This window comes from Enhydra lutris, unplaced genomic scaffold (assembly GCF_002288905.1).
Source record: "Enhydra lutris kenyoni isolate GAN:26980312 unplaced genomic scaffold, ASM228890v2 scaffoldscaffold37, whole genome shotgun sequence".
In the NCBI taxonomy this organism is placed as follows: domain Eukaryota; kingdom Metazoa; phylum Chordata; class Mammalia; order Carnivora; family Mustelidae; genus Enhydra; species Enhydra lutris.
This window is the reverse complement of record NW_019154121.1, coordinates 6,990,875-7,013,537: the sequence shown is the minus strand read 5'-3', so window position 1 is coordinate 7,013,537 and position 22,663 is coordinate 6,990,875. Positions and strand designations below refer to the sequence as shown.

At 40.9% G+C, this 22,663-nt stretch overlaps 1 protein-coding gene across 1 annotated transcript; it reads left to right on the top strand.

Annotated features, from left to right (window-relative positions):
- Positions 1 to 532: 532 nt before the first annotated feature.
- Positions 533 to 22,445, top strand: LOC111154366 (chromosome unknown C11orf97 homolog). The gene is given in 6 exon segments (XM_022513916.1): positions 533 to 541; positions 6,784 to 6,954; positions 6,956 to 7,217; positions 11,396 to 11,500; positions 17,821 to 17,946; positions 22,152 to 22,445. Coding segments are annotated over 6 exon segments (678 nt in total). The 3' UTR covers positions 22,157 to 22,445.
- The last annotated feature ends 218 nt before the right edge of the window (positions 22,446 to 22,663 follow it).

Below are 22,663 nucleotides of genomic sequence, written 5' to 3'. Positions count from 1 at the left end.
TTTAAAAAAGGAAATGCAGGATTAGAGTCAGGATAAAGATTGAATCTGGAGATATTTAAAAGGCCCTGCATTTTAAGGTGATAATTAAAGTGCTGGAATTGAACAAAATAGCAAAAAGAGAGAAAAGAGCAAAGAGAGAACTTGAAGGAATGTCTGCATTGATGAAGTTGGAATTCTGAAAAGAATGGTGAACAGCAATGGGGACATGACCCCAAGACAGAAGTAGCCAGAAAACCAGGAAAATGGACAGTTTGGGAAACCAAGAGGAGACTTTCAATAAAAATGGGGCATAAAACATTGTCAAATGCTATTAGAGAGGTCAAGAGACATGAGAAAGCATGGCTTGATTTGGAGAGGTACTTGGTGACCTTTAAGAGACTAAATTCAATGGTGGTGAGAGTGGGAACAGAATATAGGAGATAAAAAAAAGTGAACTGGGTAAGCAATTGAAGACCAGATATGAATTATCTTGTCAAGAAAATAGGCCACAAAGGAAAAGAAGTAGAAAAAATAGAAGCTTGGGACACTTAGTATGGTCAAGGTAAGGATTTTATGTGTTTTTGAGCAGAAATGGAACAATTGGTAGAGGGATAAGGAAAGAAAAATCAGTAGATGGAAGATAGATAATAGAAATCTGAAGGAGTTTCAAGTAGAAGGGAAACCTATAGAATGGGACGAAATATTTGCAAATCATGTATCTGATAAGGAATTAATATCCAGAATATACAGAGATATTTGCTCATCCACATTCATCACATCAATAATCACAATAGCAAAGAGGTAGAAGCAACCCAAATGTCCATCAACAGATGAATATAGTATATACATAAAAAAGTAAAATGTAGCATATACATGAAATAGAATATTATTAAGCCTGGGGCACCTGGGTAGCTCAGGAGAGTAAATGTCCAACTTTTGATTTCCGCTCAGGTCGTGATTGCAGGTTCATGACCTCAGGGTCCTGGGATGGACTCCGTGTCAGACTCTGCACTCAGCAGGGAGTCTACTTCAAGATTTCTGTCCCTGTCCCTCGGCACCTCCCCTCCTCAAATTAATAAATAAATCTTTAAAAAAAAAGATTATTACAAAGTCTTTATAAAGAAGGTAATCCTTCACATGCTACAATAGAGATGAACCTTGAGGACATTATGCTAAATGAAATGAGCCAGTCACAAAAAGACCAATACTATATGACTCCATTCATATGAGATATCTAAAGTATTCAAACTCACAGAAACAGAAAGTAGAATAGTTCTTTCCAGGGGCTGGGGGAAAAGAGAAATAGGAAGTTGGTATTCAATGGGTGTAGAGCTTCTGTTTTGTGTAATGAAGAAGTTCTAGAGATCTGTTATACAGCAATGTAAAGATACTGAAAAATGGTTAAGGTGGTAAATTACAAATGTTTGTGATTGTCCAAATGCCCTAAATGGTCTCATAGATTGGTTTTACAAGTAAACGTTACAATACGAATTTATAAAATAAACATTTAAAAAAGATACTTGACTATTTGGTTAAGTTTCTGACTCTTGATTTGCTCAGGTCAAGATCTCAGGCTCTGCGATTGAGCCCTGCTACGGGCTCTGCACTCAGTGGGGAGTCTGTTTGTGACTCTCTCTCTTCCTCTCCCTCTGCTCCTCTCCCCACTCACAGTCTCTCTCCAATTATTAAATAAATAAAATCTTTTAAAATAAAGGTAATTGACTATTTAAATAACAATGTTAACAACTTTTACAGAATTTATGACATCTAAAAGTAAAATATATGTCGACAATTATATAATGGCTGAGAGGGGAGAAATGGAAGTTTCTCAAACTATATGTTTTTTAAGCTATATCTCTTGAAGGTAGTGCATGAAAAGTTGAAGACACATACTGTAAACACTAAAGCAACAACTAAAATAATTTTTAAAAAAAGAATTATTGCTAACCTTCATGATAAAAACACTCAACAGATTAGGAATAGAAGAGAACTTTTTCAACCTGATAAATGACATCTGTAAAACCCCAAAACTAACATCATACATTGTGGTAGAAGACTGAATGGTTTCCATCTAAGATCAAGTTAAGACAAGTCTGTTCTCACTGCTTCTATTAAACATTGTACTGGAGGTTCTAGCCAGGGCAAATAGGCAAGAAAATAAAACAAAAGGCATCCAGAGTGGAAAAGAAGTAAAAGTGTCACTATATGCAGACAATATGCTCTTATATATAGAAAATCACAAGGAATTCACTGAAAAAACTATTAAGACTTATGAGTTCAGCAACACTCCGGGATATAAAATCAACATACAAGAAATCAATTATATTTCTTTTTTTAAAAAAGATTGATTTGACAGAGAGAGAGAGACAGCGAGAGAGGGAACACAAACAGGGGAAGTGGGAGATGGAGAAGCACACTTCTCGCTGAACAGGGGTGTCAACCCAATTCAATGGAGGAAAATATAGTCTTTTCAACAAATGGTGCTGGGAAAACTGAATATCCACATGCAAAAGAATAAAGTTGGACTCATACATCACACTGTAATGTTAATACAAAATGAACTCAAAATGGTCAAAGACTTAAATATAAGAGTAAAACTATAAAACTCTTAGAAGAAGAAAGTATATGGGGGGGGATCTTCATAATATTGGATTTGGCAATGGCTTCTTGGATGTGATACCAAAGGCAAATGCATTAAATGAAAAAACATAAATGGGACTATGTCAAAATTAAACCTTTTTAAAATCAAAGGACATTATCAATAAAATGAAAAGGCAGCCCATGGAATAGGAGAAAATATTTACAAGTCATACAACTGATAAGATATTAATATTCAAAATATATAAAGAACTCCTCCAACTCAACAACAACAAAGAACCCAACAAGCATTCTTGAATAGATATCTTGAATAGATATCTCTTCAAAGAAGATATACAGATGTCTTATAAACATATGAAAAGATGATCAACATCACTGGTCATTGGAGAAATGCAAGTCAAAACCACAAAGAGATACCACTTCACACTAACTAGGATAGCTGGCAATTATTATTAAATTTTTTTTAAAAAGGAAAGTAACCAGTGTTGGTAGGAATGTAGAGAAACTGGAACCCTTGTACACTGCTGTTGGGAATATAAAATGGTGTAACCACTTGAAAAAGTTTGATGATTCCTTAAAAAGTTAAACATGGAATTGGCATATGATTCAGCAATTCCATTTTTAAATATGAACTCAAAAGAATTGAAAGCAGAAACACAAATAGATAACTTGTCTGTCAGTGCTCATTGTGGCATTATTGGAACCTAGCAAAGGTGGAAACAACCCAAACATCCATCAATAGATGAATAAGAAAATTTGGTATATCCATGCAATGGAATACTATTCAACCTTAAAAAAGAATGCAGTTCTTATATGCTATAACATAGCTGAACTTTAAAAACATTATGCTAAGTGGAGTGCCTGGGTGGCTCCGTCTGTTAGGCATCAGCTCTTGGTTTTGGCTCAGATCATGATCTCATGGGTTGTCGGATCGAGCTCCATGTTCAGCTTTGTGCTCGGGGGGAATCTGCTTGAAAGATTCTCTCCCTCTGCCCTTTCCCCACTCTCTCTCTCTCTCTCTTTCTCAAATAAATAAGTAAGTCTTAAAAAATTATGCTAAGTGATGGGACGCCTGGGTGGCTCAGTTGGTTAAGCAGCTGCCTTCGGCTCAGGTCATGATCCTAGCGTCCTGGAATGAGTCCCACATCGGGCTCCTTGCTTGGCGGGGAGCCTGCTTCTCCCTCTGCCTCTGCCTGCCATTCTGTCTGCCTGTGCTCACTCGCTCTCTCTCCCTCTCTGACAAATAAATAAAAAATCTAAAAAAAAAAAAAAATTATGCTAAGTGAAATAAGCCAGACACAAAATGTAAAATACTATATGATTCCACTTATATAGCGAACCTAAAGCAGTCAAATTCATAGAGACAGGAACTAGAATAGAGGTTATTATCAGAGATTAGGAGAGGGGGAAATTGGGAATTATTGTTTAATGGGTACAGATTTTCTATTTGGGATAATGAAAAGGTTCTAGAAATGGAGAGTGGTAATGGCTGTATAGCACTGTGAGTATATTTAATGCCATTGAATTATAGGCTTATAAATGGTTAAATTTTATGTGTATTTTACCACAAATTTAAAAAAGCAGTTAGACCCCCCAATTTCCCTATTCTGAGCAGCTAGATGACGGAATCCCACCCCAGTGGAAGATTGGGATTAATTCTCTAGGAGGAAGCCAAAGAGAGGTCCTCTAGACCGGAAGGTACAAAGCACAGCTGAGGGCAGGACCACCATACCGAACAGGGGGATTTCATGAATATTTACATCCTGATTTCATGAATATCAACATCCCATGTTGAACCCTGAGTTGACCTCTCCCACTCACTTCCCAGGGCACTGACACCAGACCGACACTCTCCAGCAGGGAGACTAGAAGATTCACTCCATGGAGAATCAGAGCAGTTGAAGAGATAAGAACTTATAATACTGACATCAGGGATTCCATAACTGAATATATAGCAGATCACCCATCAGCAAAACCCCCAGTTAATAACCCCCACCATATACACAGATTCATATTTTCCATGCTACATAAGGCAAGACTGTCAAGGAGCCCGTGAAGATTGAAGAAAGCTACTGAGACCAAAACAAACAGGAATAGGTAATTTGGCAGAAGCAGCAGTTGTACAAGGAGAAAAGAACATTGGAGATGAAATATATCATTAATATCTTCAGGGACATAAGATATTGTACCCATGATATAAGGCCAACATGTTTTATAGAAAGGAATATTCAGAGAGCTTTGAGAAATTAAACATGTGATAGAAGTGAAAAATAGAATTTAGAAAATAATATTGAGGAATTTCCTAGAAAGTAGTGTGAGAATAGACATAAGATAGGAAAAATAGGTCAGAATATTATAGGACAAATCAAAACTCTAACATATAAATAATAGGAGTTCCAGAAAGAACAGAGAAAACAAAGAAATTACAATAAAATAATTCAAGGCAAGTTCTCTAAACCAAAGGACATGAATCTCTAGATTGAAATGATCTGTTGAGTGTTCAGCAAAATGGATGAAAAACTTATGCATATTGAGATGTATCCTCAGGAAATTTGAGAACAATGAGGACAAAGAGATGATCCTCCACCTTTCTAGAAAGAAAAAAAGAAGAGAGGCCTGAACCAGGGGCAAGGACTAGAATGGCAGCAGAATTCTCTAGGGCAACACGGGATGCCCAAAGACAGTGGTACAATGATCTTAAAATTCTGAGGAAAAATCATTTCCAATCTAAAGTTGTTTACCCAGCCCAACTTCCACATTAGTAGAGAGTAAAATAAAGACACTCTTATATACCATTTGTCAATGGGGCTAGACTTTACAAAAAATGTAAGTATACCAAGAAAGAGAAAAAAATGGATACACAAATCTAGGGATCCCATGCATGAGAGAGCCATGGTTGCAGAGGGAAATAATCCCTAGACAACAGCTGTGCAATCACAGGTCTAAAGAGCAACCAGCCCAGCAAGTTGTTTGTTTTGTTCTGTTTTGTTTTTTTAAATTTATTTAAGAGACGGCACGTGCGAGAGAATGCACAAGCTGGAGGGGCAGAGGGAGAGAGAATCTGAAGCAGACTCCGCCATGAGTGCAGAGCCCATTGGGGGGCTCAATCTCACCACCCTGAGATCATGACATGAGCTGAAACCAGGAGTCCCACGCTTAACCAACGGAACTGAGCCACCCAAGCATGCCAGCCCAGAACTTTCTAAAAACAGATAAAATTGGCAGAATTCCTCCCATTTTTGAATGTATTAATAGACATATAAGACAGGAATATAAGGAAGAGAGACATATAAGCAAGGAGGAAGGGTTCGGGAATTCATTAGTGATAAGAACATTAAAAGACATGCAAATTAAAAATCCAGACAGTTATTAACTCCAGAAAGTTAAAAGGTTATGCAGACAGGAAAAGTGACCATAGGATATTACATAGGTCCACTATGACTAGAGTTCACATAGTGGTAGTAATATTTATATTATATTAGGAGTTTGAGGGGGGCAGTAAGTACACGTGAGGTGAGGATAATGAAGGAGCCCTAAATCCTTTTCTTTCAAAGTAGGAAGTCAACATATGATACCTAAGACTGAAAAACATAACACATCAAAGTAAACATTTCATTACATGGTTGTAAATTTCACCCTCTTGGGGTGAAAGTGGTTGCTTCTGGGATGAAATGGAGGCAGATGGGGTCCCCTGTATTTGGTTACAAGTTTGTAGAGCTATGACTCTGTAAAATAATGCACACGTAGCCTTCAGGAAATTAATAACACGCCCTAATTTACTTTTTAATGATGGCAAAAAGAGAACAACAGCAAGGTCATGCTCCAACTATAGCTGTAGATTTTCCCACTTGCTACTCAAATCAAACTTTTCTGGATTTGATTTTTCTCCTCTGTAAAATCAGTCATTATATATAGATTGAAATAGCTCGTGAATACAAAAGTGCTTGAAAATAAGAGTTGTTTAAAAACAACGTAATCCAAAAGTTTGGGACCTCAACATTCATTTATTTGATCGCCTTGTGAGTAGCAGGAGCGGGACACGAGCGCAGCGATGTGTGGAACTAGCGACCTCACCTTGAACTCACCTGTCTGGTGCCTGCCCTCACCCACCCCTACCTGTGCGGGGTGGCGAACTGTTCTTGGGCCCTGCGACCTCGGGTAATCTCCTTAGCTTTTCGGAATCTCGGTTTCCCTGCCCGGGAATAGGAAAGCTACTCCTGCGACGCTGGGGTGAGAAACAACCGTGATATTTGGCTGTGTTGGTCGGGAGGTGAAGGCAGCCGCGTAACTTCACCGCGGTCCTGGGCGCGCGGGACCCTTGCGGGAGGCGAGCGGAGAGCGTCTGGGGAAGCGAGGATCCGCGGTCGCTATGGCAACCCGCGACGCCGGGCGTTCCCAGGCAGTCAGCGGCGGAGCAGAGAAGGCCAGCGGGCCCCCCGGCTTCGAGCAAGGCCCCCGAGGCATGAGGCGGGAGGAAGCTGCGGTGGTGACCGCGGTGGCGGCGCCGGAGGCGGGCCGCGACGGGGAGCAGCCTCTGCAGCCCACGGGGCTGGGGCGCGGGGCGCGCGGGGAGCCCGGCGGCGGCGGCGGCGGCGGCGGCGGCGGCGGCGGGGTTGGCCCCCAGGACTCCTACGGACAATGTGAGTTCCCCTCCGCTCGCGCACTCTGCCCGCGGGGACGCGGGACGCGTGGAACGCGGGAAAGCGGAACCGGGAGGGGCGATCGGGAGTGAGACTGGCTGAAGGGCTGAAGGGCCTTCGCAAAAGGCTACCTGCGCCCAGGTAGGCCTCCAGCCTGATAGAGTGGCATCGGCCTGGAGGGTATTGAAAGAAAAACGTGTGAGTGTAGTTATAAATATCTGTACGATATAAAATTTGAAATTTATATATAATAAAATATAAAATGTATAAACGTTTGTAATATGCATATATATACATACGCAGAGAGAGATAAACACGTGGATCTTTTTTGCCAGTTCCTGAGGTCGAGGCTAGTGGAAATGACTTGCCTCCAGGGACTCAGTCAGCGCTGGAGAAGTACTTAAAACGCTCACCTCACCTGTCTGGGGCTCTCAGTTCATCAGTTATGATACCTGATGCCTGTAGAATCTCACAGTTACCAGCCACATGTTAACACACGGTTTCCTTCCTGCCAAACACACAAACGATGGTCAAGTGAGTGAAGGCAGTTCTGGTCCAGAGTCACAACCAAGAGGGCGGAAGCCTGAGTTGGCTCCAGGCCTCGGTGCCCAGCCATACTGTGCCATGAGTTTATATTTCACAGTCTCCTGTGCTCTGCAGGTTTTCAGGAAGGGCTAAGGAATGATGATGGGGAAAGTAATAAGTAGGACAAAGAGGAATGCCAGCAGTTTCTGGCTCTTCTTGATTGCCTCTCTAGAGACCCGCCTCAGCTTGCAGGAGGAGCTTAGCAGACCCCAGGAGGGAGGGGGCCTGAAGTGGCTCAGCTCCTCTGCCTCAGGGGGCCACACACCCTGCTCCCAGGACACCTCATTAAAGAGCCACAGAACCAGTGTCTCCTAGAGAAAGGGCCTCCTCCCTCAGCATCTGTCCTAATACGACCAGGATACCTCCTCATTCCTTTGGTTACCAACAGCATAGCAGAGGCCTTACCTAGAACAAGGAAATCCAGTATATTTACATATTCAGTATATTTAAGGGCATCCTTACTCTGACTTCAAATTCTGTCTGGGAATTTTCCCGTTAAAGATGCTGGAAATGAGAGGTTCTTTAGTCCTGTGGGGTCCTAAAGGTGGGATTGATCATTCACTTGTCAATTCAGCAAATACTGAGTCCTCACTCCATGCCAGGCATTGGGCTAGTTGCGAAGTAGTGAGTGATGAATTAAGGCATGTGTCTAAACTGTGAGGACCTCAGAAAGTCAGGGTTGGGGCATAAAGCACTGGTGCCTCACCCCCCAGAGAACCTCCTTTTCCGGCCTCAGCCTGAGTACCCACCCACACCCACATGAAGTACCCGTTCCATGGTCAAATGTTTTTGACATCAGACAGTCTTCTGTCTCTCTGTAGCTTCTACTCCCTAATCAGATATGACCTGAAATATACACAGACGAAATGTGGTCCTTTCTCAGTAAAACATCCTTAAATTATATGAAAGTAGCTATTTGAACAGCCACCGAATTTTTCATAGCCTTCAGAGTCATTTTTAAAATACTTTGTAGCATTCTCCCCATGCTGGCTAACCTCTTCCAACATTCTCCAGTTTATTAAATCACTGAATCCAGTATTCTAGGTGTGATCAGTTTAAGATAGTGTGCTGGGACTATAACCTCCCTTGATCTGAAATTTCTACTTCTATTAAATGGACTCAGAATCAATGAGCTGTTTTGGCAGGCACACTGTATTATAAATACATATAACAAAAGCAGTCTATGTCATCCTTAGTTTCTTTTTCCCCTGTTGTCCAACTGAAAACATTTGATCCAGGCTTTTTCTCTTATTTATGCAGTAAATTTGTTTCATCCTAAATACAAGTCATTATATTTATCCCCATCAGTACCATTCCATGAATTTTAGCACTTCATCCCAGGTATAGAAGCAGCCCTTTGACTCCTGAGTTTGCCATTCAGCAAGTCTGTGCCATTCTCACAATCAGTGGGTAGGCAGCTCCTCCCTATATCCAAATTAGCAAACTAGGTGGTAGTTCCAACAGTTCTGAGGATTGTCTCTGGAAGTCCCTGATCTGTCATTCAGTATCCTCAGGGTGGGCATTCTGCCTCCCACAAATACACTTTATCAAATGCCTTGCTGAGATGCAGCTACACTGTGGGTACGACAACTTCCTAATCTAGCTAGTTTAGTAACTTGGGTTGGGGAGAGTTAGGTAGGCATGACTTTTAATTTGTATGAATAGTTTTGTGATTAATATGTAATATTATAATATATTTAATATATATGTAATATTACATAGTAATATGTAATATGCTAATAATATATGTATAGTAGCATTCAATAAATTACAGCAGTTATTACCAGCTCTTAACAAAAGAAAACAGTTTAGTCTGGAATAATACTGTTCTTAGTAGTTCTCAACACTTAGTAATTACTGTTCCTCATTAGCTGTACTCACAAGCCAACTGTTGGCTAACCCACTCAAAATGTTGGTGAAGATCAACATAGGTTGCTATGTTAGAGTTTGTAGAAGTTTTTTCTTTTTTCCCTCTTCTCTCCTTACTTTTCTTGCCTTCCTTCCTCTCTCCCTTCTTTCCTTCTCTCCTTCCTTCCTTCCTTCCTCCCTTCCTCAATTCCATCCTTTTTTCTTTCCTTTTTGGAATGGGGAATATTTGCCTATACTAAGCTCTTTGCTGTTCTAATTTTTCTCAGTTCCTCAAAACCTTTAGTGATTTCCTCTGTAAATTCTTGTAGCAGCAGGGCTGAAATTCATCAAGAGACTGAACTTAGAGCAGGCAATCTCATCTGTTCTACTGAACTATTACAGAATTTTCTTCCCTCTTAGCCATGTTTCTTAAACCCTTTTCTATCTTAGGATCAAAGCTAACCCCCACCTTACATTCATATGACTCCTAAGTTTTGGGAAACAAAAATGAGAGGCAGAAAGTATCTAATTCTACCTTGTTCATGTCTGAGGGTGTGTTTGAGTCTTCATGACCAGGAGTGACCCAGGACCACAACCAGAGGCAGTGGTCTCTTACCCTGTTTGGGCCAGTCCATACACAAGTCAAATCTATTCACCTGTGTTCTTTATTGGTTAGTCTGGGAAAAATGATAACATCTGAAATAGCTAACATGTTGGGTTGGTTAGGTTTTCCATGGTTCCTTGCCCTGAGCTTTTGAGTACCAAGATTAGAAATACTGGTTCCCTGACATTCACAAGGCTGCATTCACCAGATTCTGTCCTAGGACTCTGATGAGCTGATCAGAAAACATCCCTGCCCTATGGTATTTATGGTCTGATAAGGAAGACATATATTCAAATAATAGTTACATAAATAGGGGCATATAAAGCAAATGAAGCCATTTACAAATTGCAATAAATGAAATGAAAGAAAAGAGGAGAGTCCTATGCAAAGAAAGGATCCAGGTACATTGTACAGTCAGGGAAAGCATCCCCAAAGAACTGCGCTTTAAGCCTATACTTGATATTTGAGTAGAAGTTACCCAGGCAAAAATATTAGGAGAAAGGCAGTTCAAGCACAAAATAGAATGTACATAGGCTCTGGTGTGGGAAAGGACAGAAGGGCCAGCGATGGAGCGAGATATTGCTAAGGTACTTAGAACAAATAAGCTGGTCCTCTACAGTAGCAGTGATGTCCTATAGGGCCAGGCTTAGAGGCTAGGAAAAAGTCATATGTCCATAAGCAATTCGCTACTACAGCTCACATTTACCTCTCAAAATGATGATTAAATAAGACTGAGGTTGTCCTGTGTTATGTAGCTGGATTGTAAACTCCATGGGCATATCTGTCTTATTCATTGCTTGTCCTCTGCCCCTAGCCCAATGCCTGGCACTGAGTAGGTCTTTAATAAGGATTTATCAAATAATTGAGTTTTCTTGAAGCTAAGGAAGGAAACTCCCTATATTTCTTTCTAACACCTAAAAGAGGTACTGAAACTTAACCACAAAAGTTCAGGAATTATGTGAAAGTATAAGGTCCCAAAAGAACCAAAAAGGGATCTTTCCAAAATAGAGTCATAGCGTGAATCAGCTGCTGTTTGTATGGATGCATGTATCTTTTTAAGAAATAATGATTCATGTAGGTATAATGGAAACTTTGGCATAATATTTATGATAAATAATCAATTTTATTAATGTGTTTGCAGGGAAGAAATTCTTGTATTCTGAGCCACATAAGAGAATTAAGGAAGTACTAGAAGAAGAACTTTATATTAAAAGAGATGAATGCCACATTAAAAATCCACCTGCAGGTAATCTCTGTGACAGACAAAGTGTAACTTATGAAATGAATACGAAATTACCTATTTAATGGTAGAGTGATTATTTTATTTATTTATTTATTTTTAAAGATTTTATTTATTTATTTGACAGACAGAAATCACAAGTAGGCAGAGAGGCAGGCAGAGAGAGAGAGGGGGAAGCAGGCTCCCCACTGAGCAGAGAGCCCGAGTCGGGGCTCGATCCCAGGACCCTGGGATCATGACCTGAGCTGAAGGCAGAGGCTTTAACCTACTGAGCCACCCAGGTGCTCCAATTATTTTATTTATTACAAAACCATGGCTATCAAAAGAAAAATGGATCCTTGGGAAATTCTTGAGCTAATTTCATACTTATTTTGCTTGTGTCCAAATAAGCTTATTTTTACAAAAAAAAAAAATTGCCTAAGTATCAGTATCTACATTGCTGTCCCACATTTTTGGCAGAGTTATTTCTACTTAATGAGAAGTAGAATTTTTTCCAAGAAAAGCACAGTAACATCTTCAATCTTTATCAATATAAGTGTGACCAAGAACAGTGGTTCCCAGAGTTTAGATTTCATCAGAATTACCCAGGAACCTGTTCAAAGTGGGCTACTGGTCTCTAGAGTCCCTGGCTCAGTAATTCCTGGGTAGGGCGTCAGCAATTTGCATTTCTACCAAGTTTCCAGTAGGTTTTGGGGCTGATGGTCCAGGGACTCGATTTGAAGATCACTGACCCAGAAGAATCGAAGTCATTTACATAGGTCAAATCATCCAAGGATTTTACTGTATATACATATAGTTTATGGGTTATCTCTCTAGGCATTGATAGTTCATTTGAGAAAAGACATGCTTTAAAAGCCCAGAATCCCTCACAGACCTTTTTTTTTTTTTTTTTTTAAATAGGCTCCACGTTGTGGAGCCCAATGCAGGACTTGAACTCACAACCCTGAGACCAAAACCCATACTGAAGTCAAGAGTCAGAGGCTTAAAGGACTGAGCCACTATTCCCCTAGTGGTTAGAAAAAATGTGAAGTCTCATGCTATTCTATTCTGGGGTTACTTTCGTTTATACACTTAAAAATTTTATAACTTATATAACAGTTAGATGATGTATTATTCTTATTGGATGCATTTGATTGTGAGATAATCTAAGTGATTATAAAAATCCATTTTTCTAAGCAATCTTTTAAAATGTGCTTCAAGTAAAATGGAAATGCTTGGGCTGCGTTCTCATAACTTCCACCAGAGGTTGCACAGAGGTGTTCTTTTAGCCTAGAAAATCCTTCAAAGCTGAGAGTAGATTCTGTAAGGTTAAATTTTAAAGGGGCTTTACTTATGGAAAACAAGCTACTAATTTGTTTTTCTTTTTCTGTTCTTAAAAAAAAAAATTAAAATGGCTGGACACCCCGTGCGCTTGGCTACAACAGAATCCAGCCTCTAGAGGGGGTGCCGTGCCTTCTGCTTACTCTCCAGGCATTGGCAGCTCTGGGCGAGCCACTGAATTTTCTATTGCAGGATTTTCTTGTGACATACTCCTTTAAATATATGCTGAGAGCTGGGGCTTCATATACGCTGAGAGCTGGGGCTTCTCTTTCTGGGGAACACAGCTTGTCACATACATGCAGAATTCTGCATAAAACTTTTAGGGGCTCGTATGGCTCCGACAGCCTTGCTTCCTGGATGTTAAGAGTAAGTACACTAGACCCATTGTCTCCACTTCTCCACTTCTTGTTTACTCCTTAACCCATTGCAAATAGTCTTTGGTTCCCATGAGCCTGTTCTTTTCCATGAAACTGTTCTTTTCCAGATGGTGAATGACCTTCTCTTGAAGGTCAAATCCAATGATCTTGAGAGTCTAATACAATCCAGAAATTCATAAAACTCAACTTCTCTGTATCCTCTGATGTAATTGTTTACTCCTTCCCTTTGGGAACACTTTAGCCTGGAGGTCAGCTTGGTTCAGCCTCCTGGTTTTGCTGGTACGACTCCCCATCGTCTTTGCTGGCTCTCCCTCCTCCTCACCTCTAAACTTTTCCAAGCTCAGTCATAGGCCCTTTTCTCCATCTATATTCACTCCCTGAGTGAACACATCTAGTCCTGTGTGCTAATGACTCTAAAATTTCTATCTCTAGCCTCTGCTTTCCCTGTTGAATCCCAAAAGCCTGTTTAACTCCCCACCTGTTTGTCTACTAGGTCTCTTGCACTGAACATGTCCAGAATGGAACTCTTATTCTATACCACTCTTCAACAGCTTTTCCTCATCTCAGGAAATGGCATCACCATTCACTCTGTTGTTTACACCAAACACTTGAAAGTCAAATCTTTACACTTCATATCTAGTCCTCAGCTCATCCTGTTGAATCTGAATGGAAATACATTGCAAAGCTGCCCAACTAAAGCCTTGTCCAAGCCGCCATCATCTCTTACAAGCTCAGTAGTAGCATCCTCTAGCACCTTCTACTGCTGTCCCCACAGTGCATTCTCTGCAGAGAACCCAAAGGGATCCCTTACAACATAAGTCATCGTCCACCACCTCTATGTTCAAGACCCTCCGATGGCTCCTTATGATTCTTAGGCTAGATTTCAGGCCCCTGGTATGGTCTGCTCACCTTTCTGAAGCTCACCTTTCTGAACTCAGCTCCCACACTTTCCCACTTCACTTTAACTATACGGCTTTCCTTGATGTTCTGGAACATGCCAAACCCATTTTCACCTCAGAAACCTTCCACTTCCCCTAGACCATCAATTGTCTTTTTCCCTCTCCCTTCAAGTTTCAGCTGAAATGTCACCTTCTCAGAAGTAACCTCTCTACCAGGTTAAAGTAGAAACTACCTACTCTCTCAATTACTCTCTAATCTTTTATACAACTTTCTTCTTTCTGCTTTTTTAAAATCACCTCTTGAAGTTACATATGTGTCTGTATATTCTTTATTGACTATCTGTCCCACAAGAACATAAGCTGCATGAGGACAGGGTCTTTATTTTGCTTACTACAAATCCTCATGAAAGCCATGTGATATAGGTCTTATGACAACCCCCCCCCCTTTTTACGGATGAGTAAACTGAGATTTTGAGAGGTTTCTACTGTCCAAGGTTATGCATTAAGTAAGTGGCAAAACCGGATTCCAAACTCAGGTCTGATCTCCAATTCATTGGCTTTTTACCCACTATAGTGTTTCTAGTGATGCATTTTGACCAAATCCCATGGTCCTGTTCTGCCCTTGGCTGGCCTGAGGTTTCTGCACTACTTGACATAATTGATGGTTCTCTCCTTACACTTTGTTTTTTCCTCAAATTCCTTGACACTGCAATGTCCTTATTCTTCTCTTCCCTGGATATTTCTTCTTATTCTCCTTTGAGAAATTTGTTTCACTCACCCTCATCCCAAAATACTCATGTTTACCATGGTGTTGCCCACAGTCTTCTAATCTTGTTCCACTGGCTCTCCCTGGATCATCTCGGCTATTCCCATTGTTTCTACCACTACCTCACTGTGATGGTCCCTGTTGAAGTCCGTGTGTCCAGGCTCAGCTTCCCTTACTGGATGTCCCATAAGTACTCAAGATCAACATGACCAAATGAAACTCATACCTCTCCTCAACTTACTCCTCCCTGTATATCACCCATCCAAATGCATGACGTGGCACAGAGCCATCCTCCATACCCACTCCAGATCACCATGACTTGTATTTAATTAGGCTGTTGGGGTATCTTAGTTTGGTTCAGGATCCCAAATAGTTGACCCCTATACCAGGCTCATCTTGCAAACATATAGATATTTTTATTTGTTCTGCATTGTATTTTTTTTTAAAGATTTTATTCATTTATTTGACAGACAGAGATCACAAGTAGGCAGAAAGACAGGCAGAGAGAGGGAGGAAGCAGACTCCCTGCCGAGCAGAGAGCCCGATGTGGGGCTCGATCCCAGGACCCTGAGATCATGATCTGAGCAGAAGGCAGAGGCTTAATCCACTGAGCCACCCAGGCGCCCCTGCATTATATTTTTTAAATAAAGCAACCACTTGTCAACATTTAAAAATTGAGGACTTTTTACAAACGAATCTAGATTTCTAGATTATCTTGGGTGAAGATGGAGAGGAGGCAGAGAAAGAAAGATTGACAGCCAAATTGTCATTCACACATGGCAGCAGGGACTGGAGTTGGCTTACGCTGCCCTGGCTGCCCGTTCTGTCACCCATCGGCATGAAGGTCCCCAGCCAGGTGGGGCATATCACAAACTATGCTTACACAGAAGATTCTGAGCTTCCGGAAGGGATTTAATTCCATTCTCTTAGCTTCTCTCTCGTCCTGCCACCCTTCCTTTTCAGGTTGTGTGCCAACACTGTGGCCTCCCTGGCTGGCCTCCCTTCTTTGTCTTTCTTCTTCCTCCTGGAATGCGCATGTCCAGAGGGAGTTGGATTTCTCTTTAAAAAAAAAAAAAAAAAGGCGTTTCCAAGGACATTTGTTCTTCTTTCTAGACCTCTTTTTCTCCAGTGGAAGATATCACCTCCTGTAACTTCTTCACCCTAACATCATATGTATCAAAGTAGCGCTGTTTTTTTCTAGCAGCCTCTATTCCTGAGTACAGTAAATACTTATCCATAACTACATTTTGCTTTTATTTTTCTCACCCGTTTCTGAGCATCTGCATTTACATTTGAGGTATTTTCCCTATTAAGTTGTAAACTTCCAGATACTCCTGGATTCCAGATTGCATCAGAAAGTGCACAACTTGATTAGATTAGTATAATTTTTCTATCTAATTTAATGTGGTTTTTCTACATAGTTCTGCCTCCTGAACTTGAACAGTTTTCCATTTGCCAGAACATCTCTCAATGTGGAACAAATCTAAATCCACTTCTTTGGTTTCTTACCAGGAGGTATACACAGGAGGCATTTCATAAACATCCGTGGACTCCTAAATCTGAGAGTCTCTCATCGAGAGGCTGGAGAGCAGCTCTTTCCTGTCTCTAGACAGGATAGAAGAGGAGGAAACTGGCTGGAAGGGTGGGGAAAGATTTGGGTTAGATACAAGGAACAGCTTAAACTTTGTAAGGTTTTGACAGAAGGAGATTGTGGAGTTTTCCTTGAAGGTCTTTGAGGGTGGGGGAAGAAACGAGCTTGGCCAGATACATTCAGCTACTTCATTCAGGAGTGGGGAGGGAGAGGCCAGTATTGACATTCCACGTGGTGAATCAGCTCATCGAAACAGAATCTGAGTCCATGCTTGGAACAGGAAAATCATTGTCCTTGTAAAAATAATAGCTACCATTTACTGAGTGCAAAGCACTGTACATCCATTTCATCCAAATCCTGTAATAATTCTTTGAGCTAGATATTATCCCCATTTCAAAGCTGAGGAAACAGAGACACATTGGGTTCGCTAACTTATCCAAAGCCATACTCCTGGCAGGTGGTGAAGCAAAGATGGAAACCCAGATCCCTTCTAAACCCAAACACTGTGCCCCTAATCACTACAGGGTCTGGAATCCTTTAGGGAAGAATCAGACGTTAGCGTGGTTATCAGTAGGCAACCTCGGATCTGTGGACATTATTTGGGCATTATAATTCGCAGCTCCAGAAATGGTAAAAACAACATATTTAACTAACTTGAATAACCTTACTTGAGCTGGGTCACTGTTTTTTACAAGACAGATTTTCACCAGAGGCTTGTTGACTGACTTTCAAGTGCTTTTAAGATACGGAGGACACTTTGGTGCAAATCAGATCACTAAGACAGTACTTACTAAATGGCATCAGGAGTTAAGATGACGATTTGCTTTGTATCAATGAGTAGACATTGCATCTGGAGTATTAGTCTATGGTGTTTCCAGTGAGCTTGTTGTTTTCATTTAAGGGGCGATTAAGTAGCATCTAGGTCAATTTTTTAGAAGATTGTTGAAAGTATTTGCTAAATTAATATGGTAACTTTGGGCTATATTATCTTTGGAAATATTTGTATTTGGACGAATTAAATCAGAATCAGATAGGGCAGACCCCATGAAGTGTCTGTATTAACCAGTTTATTTCCAATCCTTTTGTGTGTCGGTGTATGTGTTTCTATATTGACTTCTCACCTCTGTCTTCAGGGGCCAGCTAAATGATCTAATAGCACTGTAGAGGTTTAACTGCCTATGAGAATAATTCAATGAACTGGAATAAGAGATGAAACAAATGCTAAAGACCTTGGGTAATTTGATTAATCAAACAAAATTAAGCTCCAACCAAATGACTGCAAAGATAATCACCGAGTAAATACTTCTAAAAGATGTTGTACTAAAAAGAAACCTAGCTAATAATTGTCATCTTGCTTCTGAAAATATTGACAGTGGCCCTGGAAGGGATTTGGAGCATTAAAAGGAATCTCCCGGTGGGAGGCTTGAAGCTGGGACCTCCGAGCAGAAACAGTTTGCTGCCGCAAGCCAAGTACTATTCAAGGCACGGAGGGCTGAGAAGTAAGATCCTGATATTCTTGACTTCTGCTGAAAGCCCCAAGTGTGCTGATTAGCTCACAGCTCAGTGGTGGATGTTTTATTTCAAGGTTTCACTCAAGATGCAATCTTTTTTTTTTTTTTTAAGATTTTATTTATTTCTTTGACAGAGAGAGACACAGCGAGAGAGGGAACACAAGCAGGGGGAGTGGGATAGGAAGAAGCAGGCTTCCCACTGAGCAGGCCGACCAAAGCAGAACTCGATCCCAGGACCCTGGGATCATGACCTGAGCAGAACGCAGATGGTTAAAGACTGAGCTACTGAGGCACACCCCCCACTTTTTTTTTTTTTTAAGATTTTATTTGTTTATTTGAGAAAGAGCACAGACAGAGAGGGAGAAGCAGACTCCCCACTGAGCGGAGAGCCTGACTCAAGGCTTGATCCCAGGACCCTGAGATCATGACCTGAGATGAAGGCAGAGCCTTAACTGACAGAGCCCACCAGGCACCCTGAAATGCAATCTTGTTTTGATTTGCTTCTCCTGAGTTACTTTTGGCTTAGCCACACTACCCCATTATGGAACTTAAACAGTTAATAGTTAAGCTGGGCAAATTCCCCCATGGATACAATAGAAGTTCATATTCTTGAGTTACACTCGACTCTTTACTTTTATGCACGAAGCCTTTCTGGCACACAGCCAGCCTGGGTGGACTTTCTGGCACACAGCCAGCCTGGGTGGGGAGGAATCGTGCACTGTCCCCTTTTTTCCAGATCTTTGCTTCCTGGTGGAAATGAGGAAAGGGAGATAAGGGAATTAGGGAAGAATCAGGCAACTACTTTGCCTGGCTCCCTGAGTTTCTCCCTATTTGACGTAAAGGCCATCCAGCTGGGCCCGACTCACTGGTCCCCACAGACATAAAGGTTGGAACAAAATATTACTTACTCCTCACTGTCATAACCAGTGTCTGCCTGGAAATTGGTGGTAGAATGTGGAGAACGTGGGGGTCTTGGCATGGAAACACCAACAGTGTCCAGATACCCTAGGGACCTGAAATAGGGTATATGAATCCTAAAAATAGTTCTGCAATTGGGAGGTCACCCTAGGATGAGAAGAGAGAAGTGGGTAAATGCCATGGTTGGGTAATTTCACCCAAGAAATGACTTGTAATAGCAAATGCTGTATCACACTTATTTTTCTAGATTCTTCATGTATAACCTTCGCTTTAATCTTTACAAGAATCACGTGAAACAGGTAGAATTCAGTTTTTTAGATTAGGAAATGGAGGCACAGCAAGGCTGAATAATTGACTGAGAGCCACTCAGCCTGTGAGTGGACCTTCTGAGATCGGAACCCCTACAGCCAGTCTCCGGTGGCTTTTAACCACTGATATGATTGCCTCTATGAGCCAAACTGTGCCCAAGAGTTGAGGGGGGTCTGTTGAACCTAGAGTGGGGTGAGAGCTCAGAGAAAGTGCCACAAAGGAGAAGGGTCTCCTGGGAGGCAGCCTCTAAGACCTGAATTCAGTGGGGAGAAAATATAGTCACTGAGAGACTGAGTAACATGGTGAAAGAAAGAAAAAAAACAAAACAAAACAAAAATTTGTTACCAGAGGGATTCATGTAGCAAAAAGGAACCAGTATGGAGATTTGGGGTCTACGATAAAGTAGTAGAAGCCACCATTTACCATGTGATGGGCACAACGGTCAGTGTTTTATGTAGCTATGTAATTCACATGATCGCATAAGATGGGAGTTTTAATCTCCACTTTCCCAGTGAGGAAACTGAGGCACAGAAACATTACATTACTCAAGATCCTGTGTCTAGGAGGTTGTGAGGGCAGAACAACAAATCTGTGTCCCGCCGGCTTCTGAGATGACTCTCTTAACTTCCAGTAACTTCTAGTCACTGGACAACAAGGGTGGAACCAGTGGGGGTGGTAGTTAAACCCACACAAAGGCCAGGGCTGAGGGGACGTGGGGTTAGAATGATCCTGGGAGACGACTAAACTCAAAATCCACAAAGAGAGCAGTGTCCTGAAGTAATGCTTGATTCAACTCAAGTCTGGGCCTCTTGCCCATTGAGGGCTGTTTATTTCAACTTTCCACCCAATTTGTCAGGTTCTAATTATAGTGTGTAAATCCATCAATCCAAGAAAACTCCCAAAGCTATTTATTTTTAAAATGAATGATTTTCTACATGCCATATTATAAAACTGGTTTGAAGAACAAATTACCTTCATGTGAAGACATTAAAGTCCAATTGATGACTGAATTCATCAGGTGGGAGCATCTGATTTTTAAAAAATGGGTGTTTGACTTTGACCATAATTGCATTATTTTCACCCATACAGTGTAGGAGAGACTTGTTCATTGCTCCCACTCATTTTTACTCACCCACAGTAACTTCTTAGTGGCCTCCAGGCCTCTATCTACAGCCCATGTCAAGCACTTACAGTGATCATGTTATAAACTTTTTTTGAGAGAGAGAGAGAACATATGCGTGTGAGTGGTGGAGGCTAGGGAGAGGGGAAGAGAGAATTTTAAGCAGACTCCACACACAGCATGGGGCTGATGCAGGGCTTGATCTCACGACCCTGAGATCATGACCTGAGCTGAAATCAAGAGTGGGACGCTTAACCAACTGAGCCACCCAGGTGCCCCAACAGTGATCATGTTATAATATATAACTGCTATAGTTATATATCTTAGTTTCATATCTGTTAGTTATCAGCTGCATTTTGCTATATGAACTCCTACCATCTGCTATACCAATCACAACTGATCAACCTACATGAATCAGACTGATAATGAAGAATTAGACTTCTCTCATTATCAATAAAAAAGGTAGATGAGAGGCACAGAAATATCGTAGATGAACACATTCCACAGAGAATTTTACAACATTGATCAGCAGTAATTCATACATGATCAGAAACTCCAGGAAAGCATGCACTGTGTCTCTTTCACTCACCACCATGAACGTAGCATGGTGCCTGGCCCAGCAGGTACTCGGTCACTTGTTGTCGTGAGAATGACCAATGAATGATGAACCAGGAAGTGTATGTTGGATGCCTACTATACGTTCAGAATCGTCTTGCTGCTGACCCACATAAATCTCTCCCTCCCCAGAAGTATTAGGCTTTCCCTACCTGAGTCTGCTAAATGAAACAGAATGTAAACAATAGAGGGAAAAGCAATGGAACCTATTGATTTTAGTGTGTCAATCATGAAAAGTTGCATATATTGTACATACACCTTAGAACCGATTCTTTCAAAGACAGGTTTTCCATAGATTAGCATAGTTCCAGGAACTTCTATAAGATACACTTCCTTTAGATAACTCAGCCAGTCCTTAGGCCATCTTTTTCCTATTCACTTGAGCTTTTTTTCCTCTTTCTCATGAATAGCATGGTCATTGTAGTTATGACTCTTCCAACATTTAAGGCACACTATCTAAAATTTAAATTTTAAATAATTTAAAATTTAGAATCATAATTATCTAATTTTAGTTCTAAAACATGTTTCTCTTAGAAACTGCGAAGCAGCCACTGTCTTCATCATACTAATAAGTTTTATTCCTTTCCTTCTGTCATCTCCTTCTTGTTCTGTGGCATATAATACAACAACTAAAGAACTTGTCTAGCCCAGTATTTCTCAAGCTTTTATGTGTCTGTAAATGACAATCTTATTAAAATTCAGATTCTGATACAGTAGGTGTCGGGTAGGGCCCAGGGTTTTGCATTTTTTTTTTAAGCTCTATTTACTTATTTGAGAGAGCATGTGCACATACACATGTATACAAGTGGGGGAAGGTCGGAGGGCAAGGGGGAGGGAGACTCTCAAGCAGACTCCCTGCTAAGTGTGGAGCCTGACACAGGACTTGATCTCACAACCCACAAGATCAGGACCTGAGCTGAAATCAAGAGCTAGATGCTTAACCAACTGAGCCACCCAGGAGCCCCTAGGATTCTGCATTTCTAACCAGCTCCCAGGTGATGCCAGTGTTACTGGTTGGGACACTGTACTCTGAGCAATGAGGGTCTGGAAGACTGAGCAGTGGGTTCTTTAGTTACCTGGATCACATGGGTGTGGTTGTTATATTCTGCTCTACCAGATGAAGTGCTGTTGGGAACATTAAGTCAAATTTAGATTAAAAGGGGATTGGGATTAAAGAGCATTTCACCAAAGTAAAAATTTACTGATTTTTTCACTATTTTCTTTACTCTAGGATAAGATGAATACGTTTTTTCCATCAAGAAGACACTTCCTCCACCTGATGTCTGAAAAACAGAACCCAAGCTTGTTTCACAGTTTAAGATGTATTAAAAAATCTATATTCTTATTGTTGGTAATTAATTCCAATCTATAAATTAATACAAGGCAAGGAAAGACTAGTGGCAAAATTTGCTAAGCATCTGGAAACAATGAAGAAGAATATTATACTTACCTTTAGTTGGCATATTTGAAATACACTGGGTTTCTAGTTAGGTTATTTTTATTAAATATGTGAAACATGATAAAAATGAAGTCATGTTTATTGAGTCTTTACTTGAAGGTAAGCATTATAAACCTTAACCCTTCACTATAGTATAATTATGCTCATCCATTGAAAAAACAAAGCAAAACAAAACAAATAGAGGTGACTGGCTGGCTTAGTCGGTAGAGCATTCAACTCTTGCTCTCAGGGTTGTGAGTTCGAGTTCAAAGTTGGGTGTGGAGCCTACTTAATTAAAAAAAATA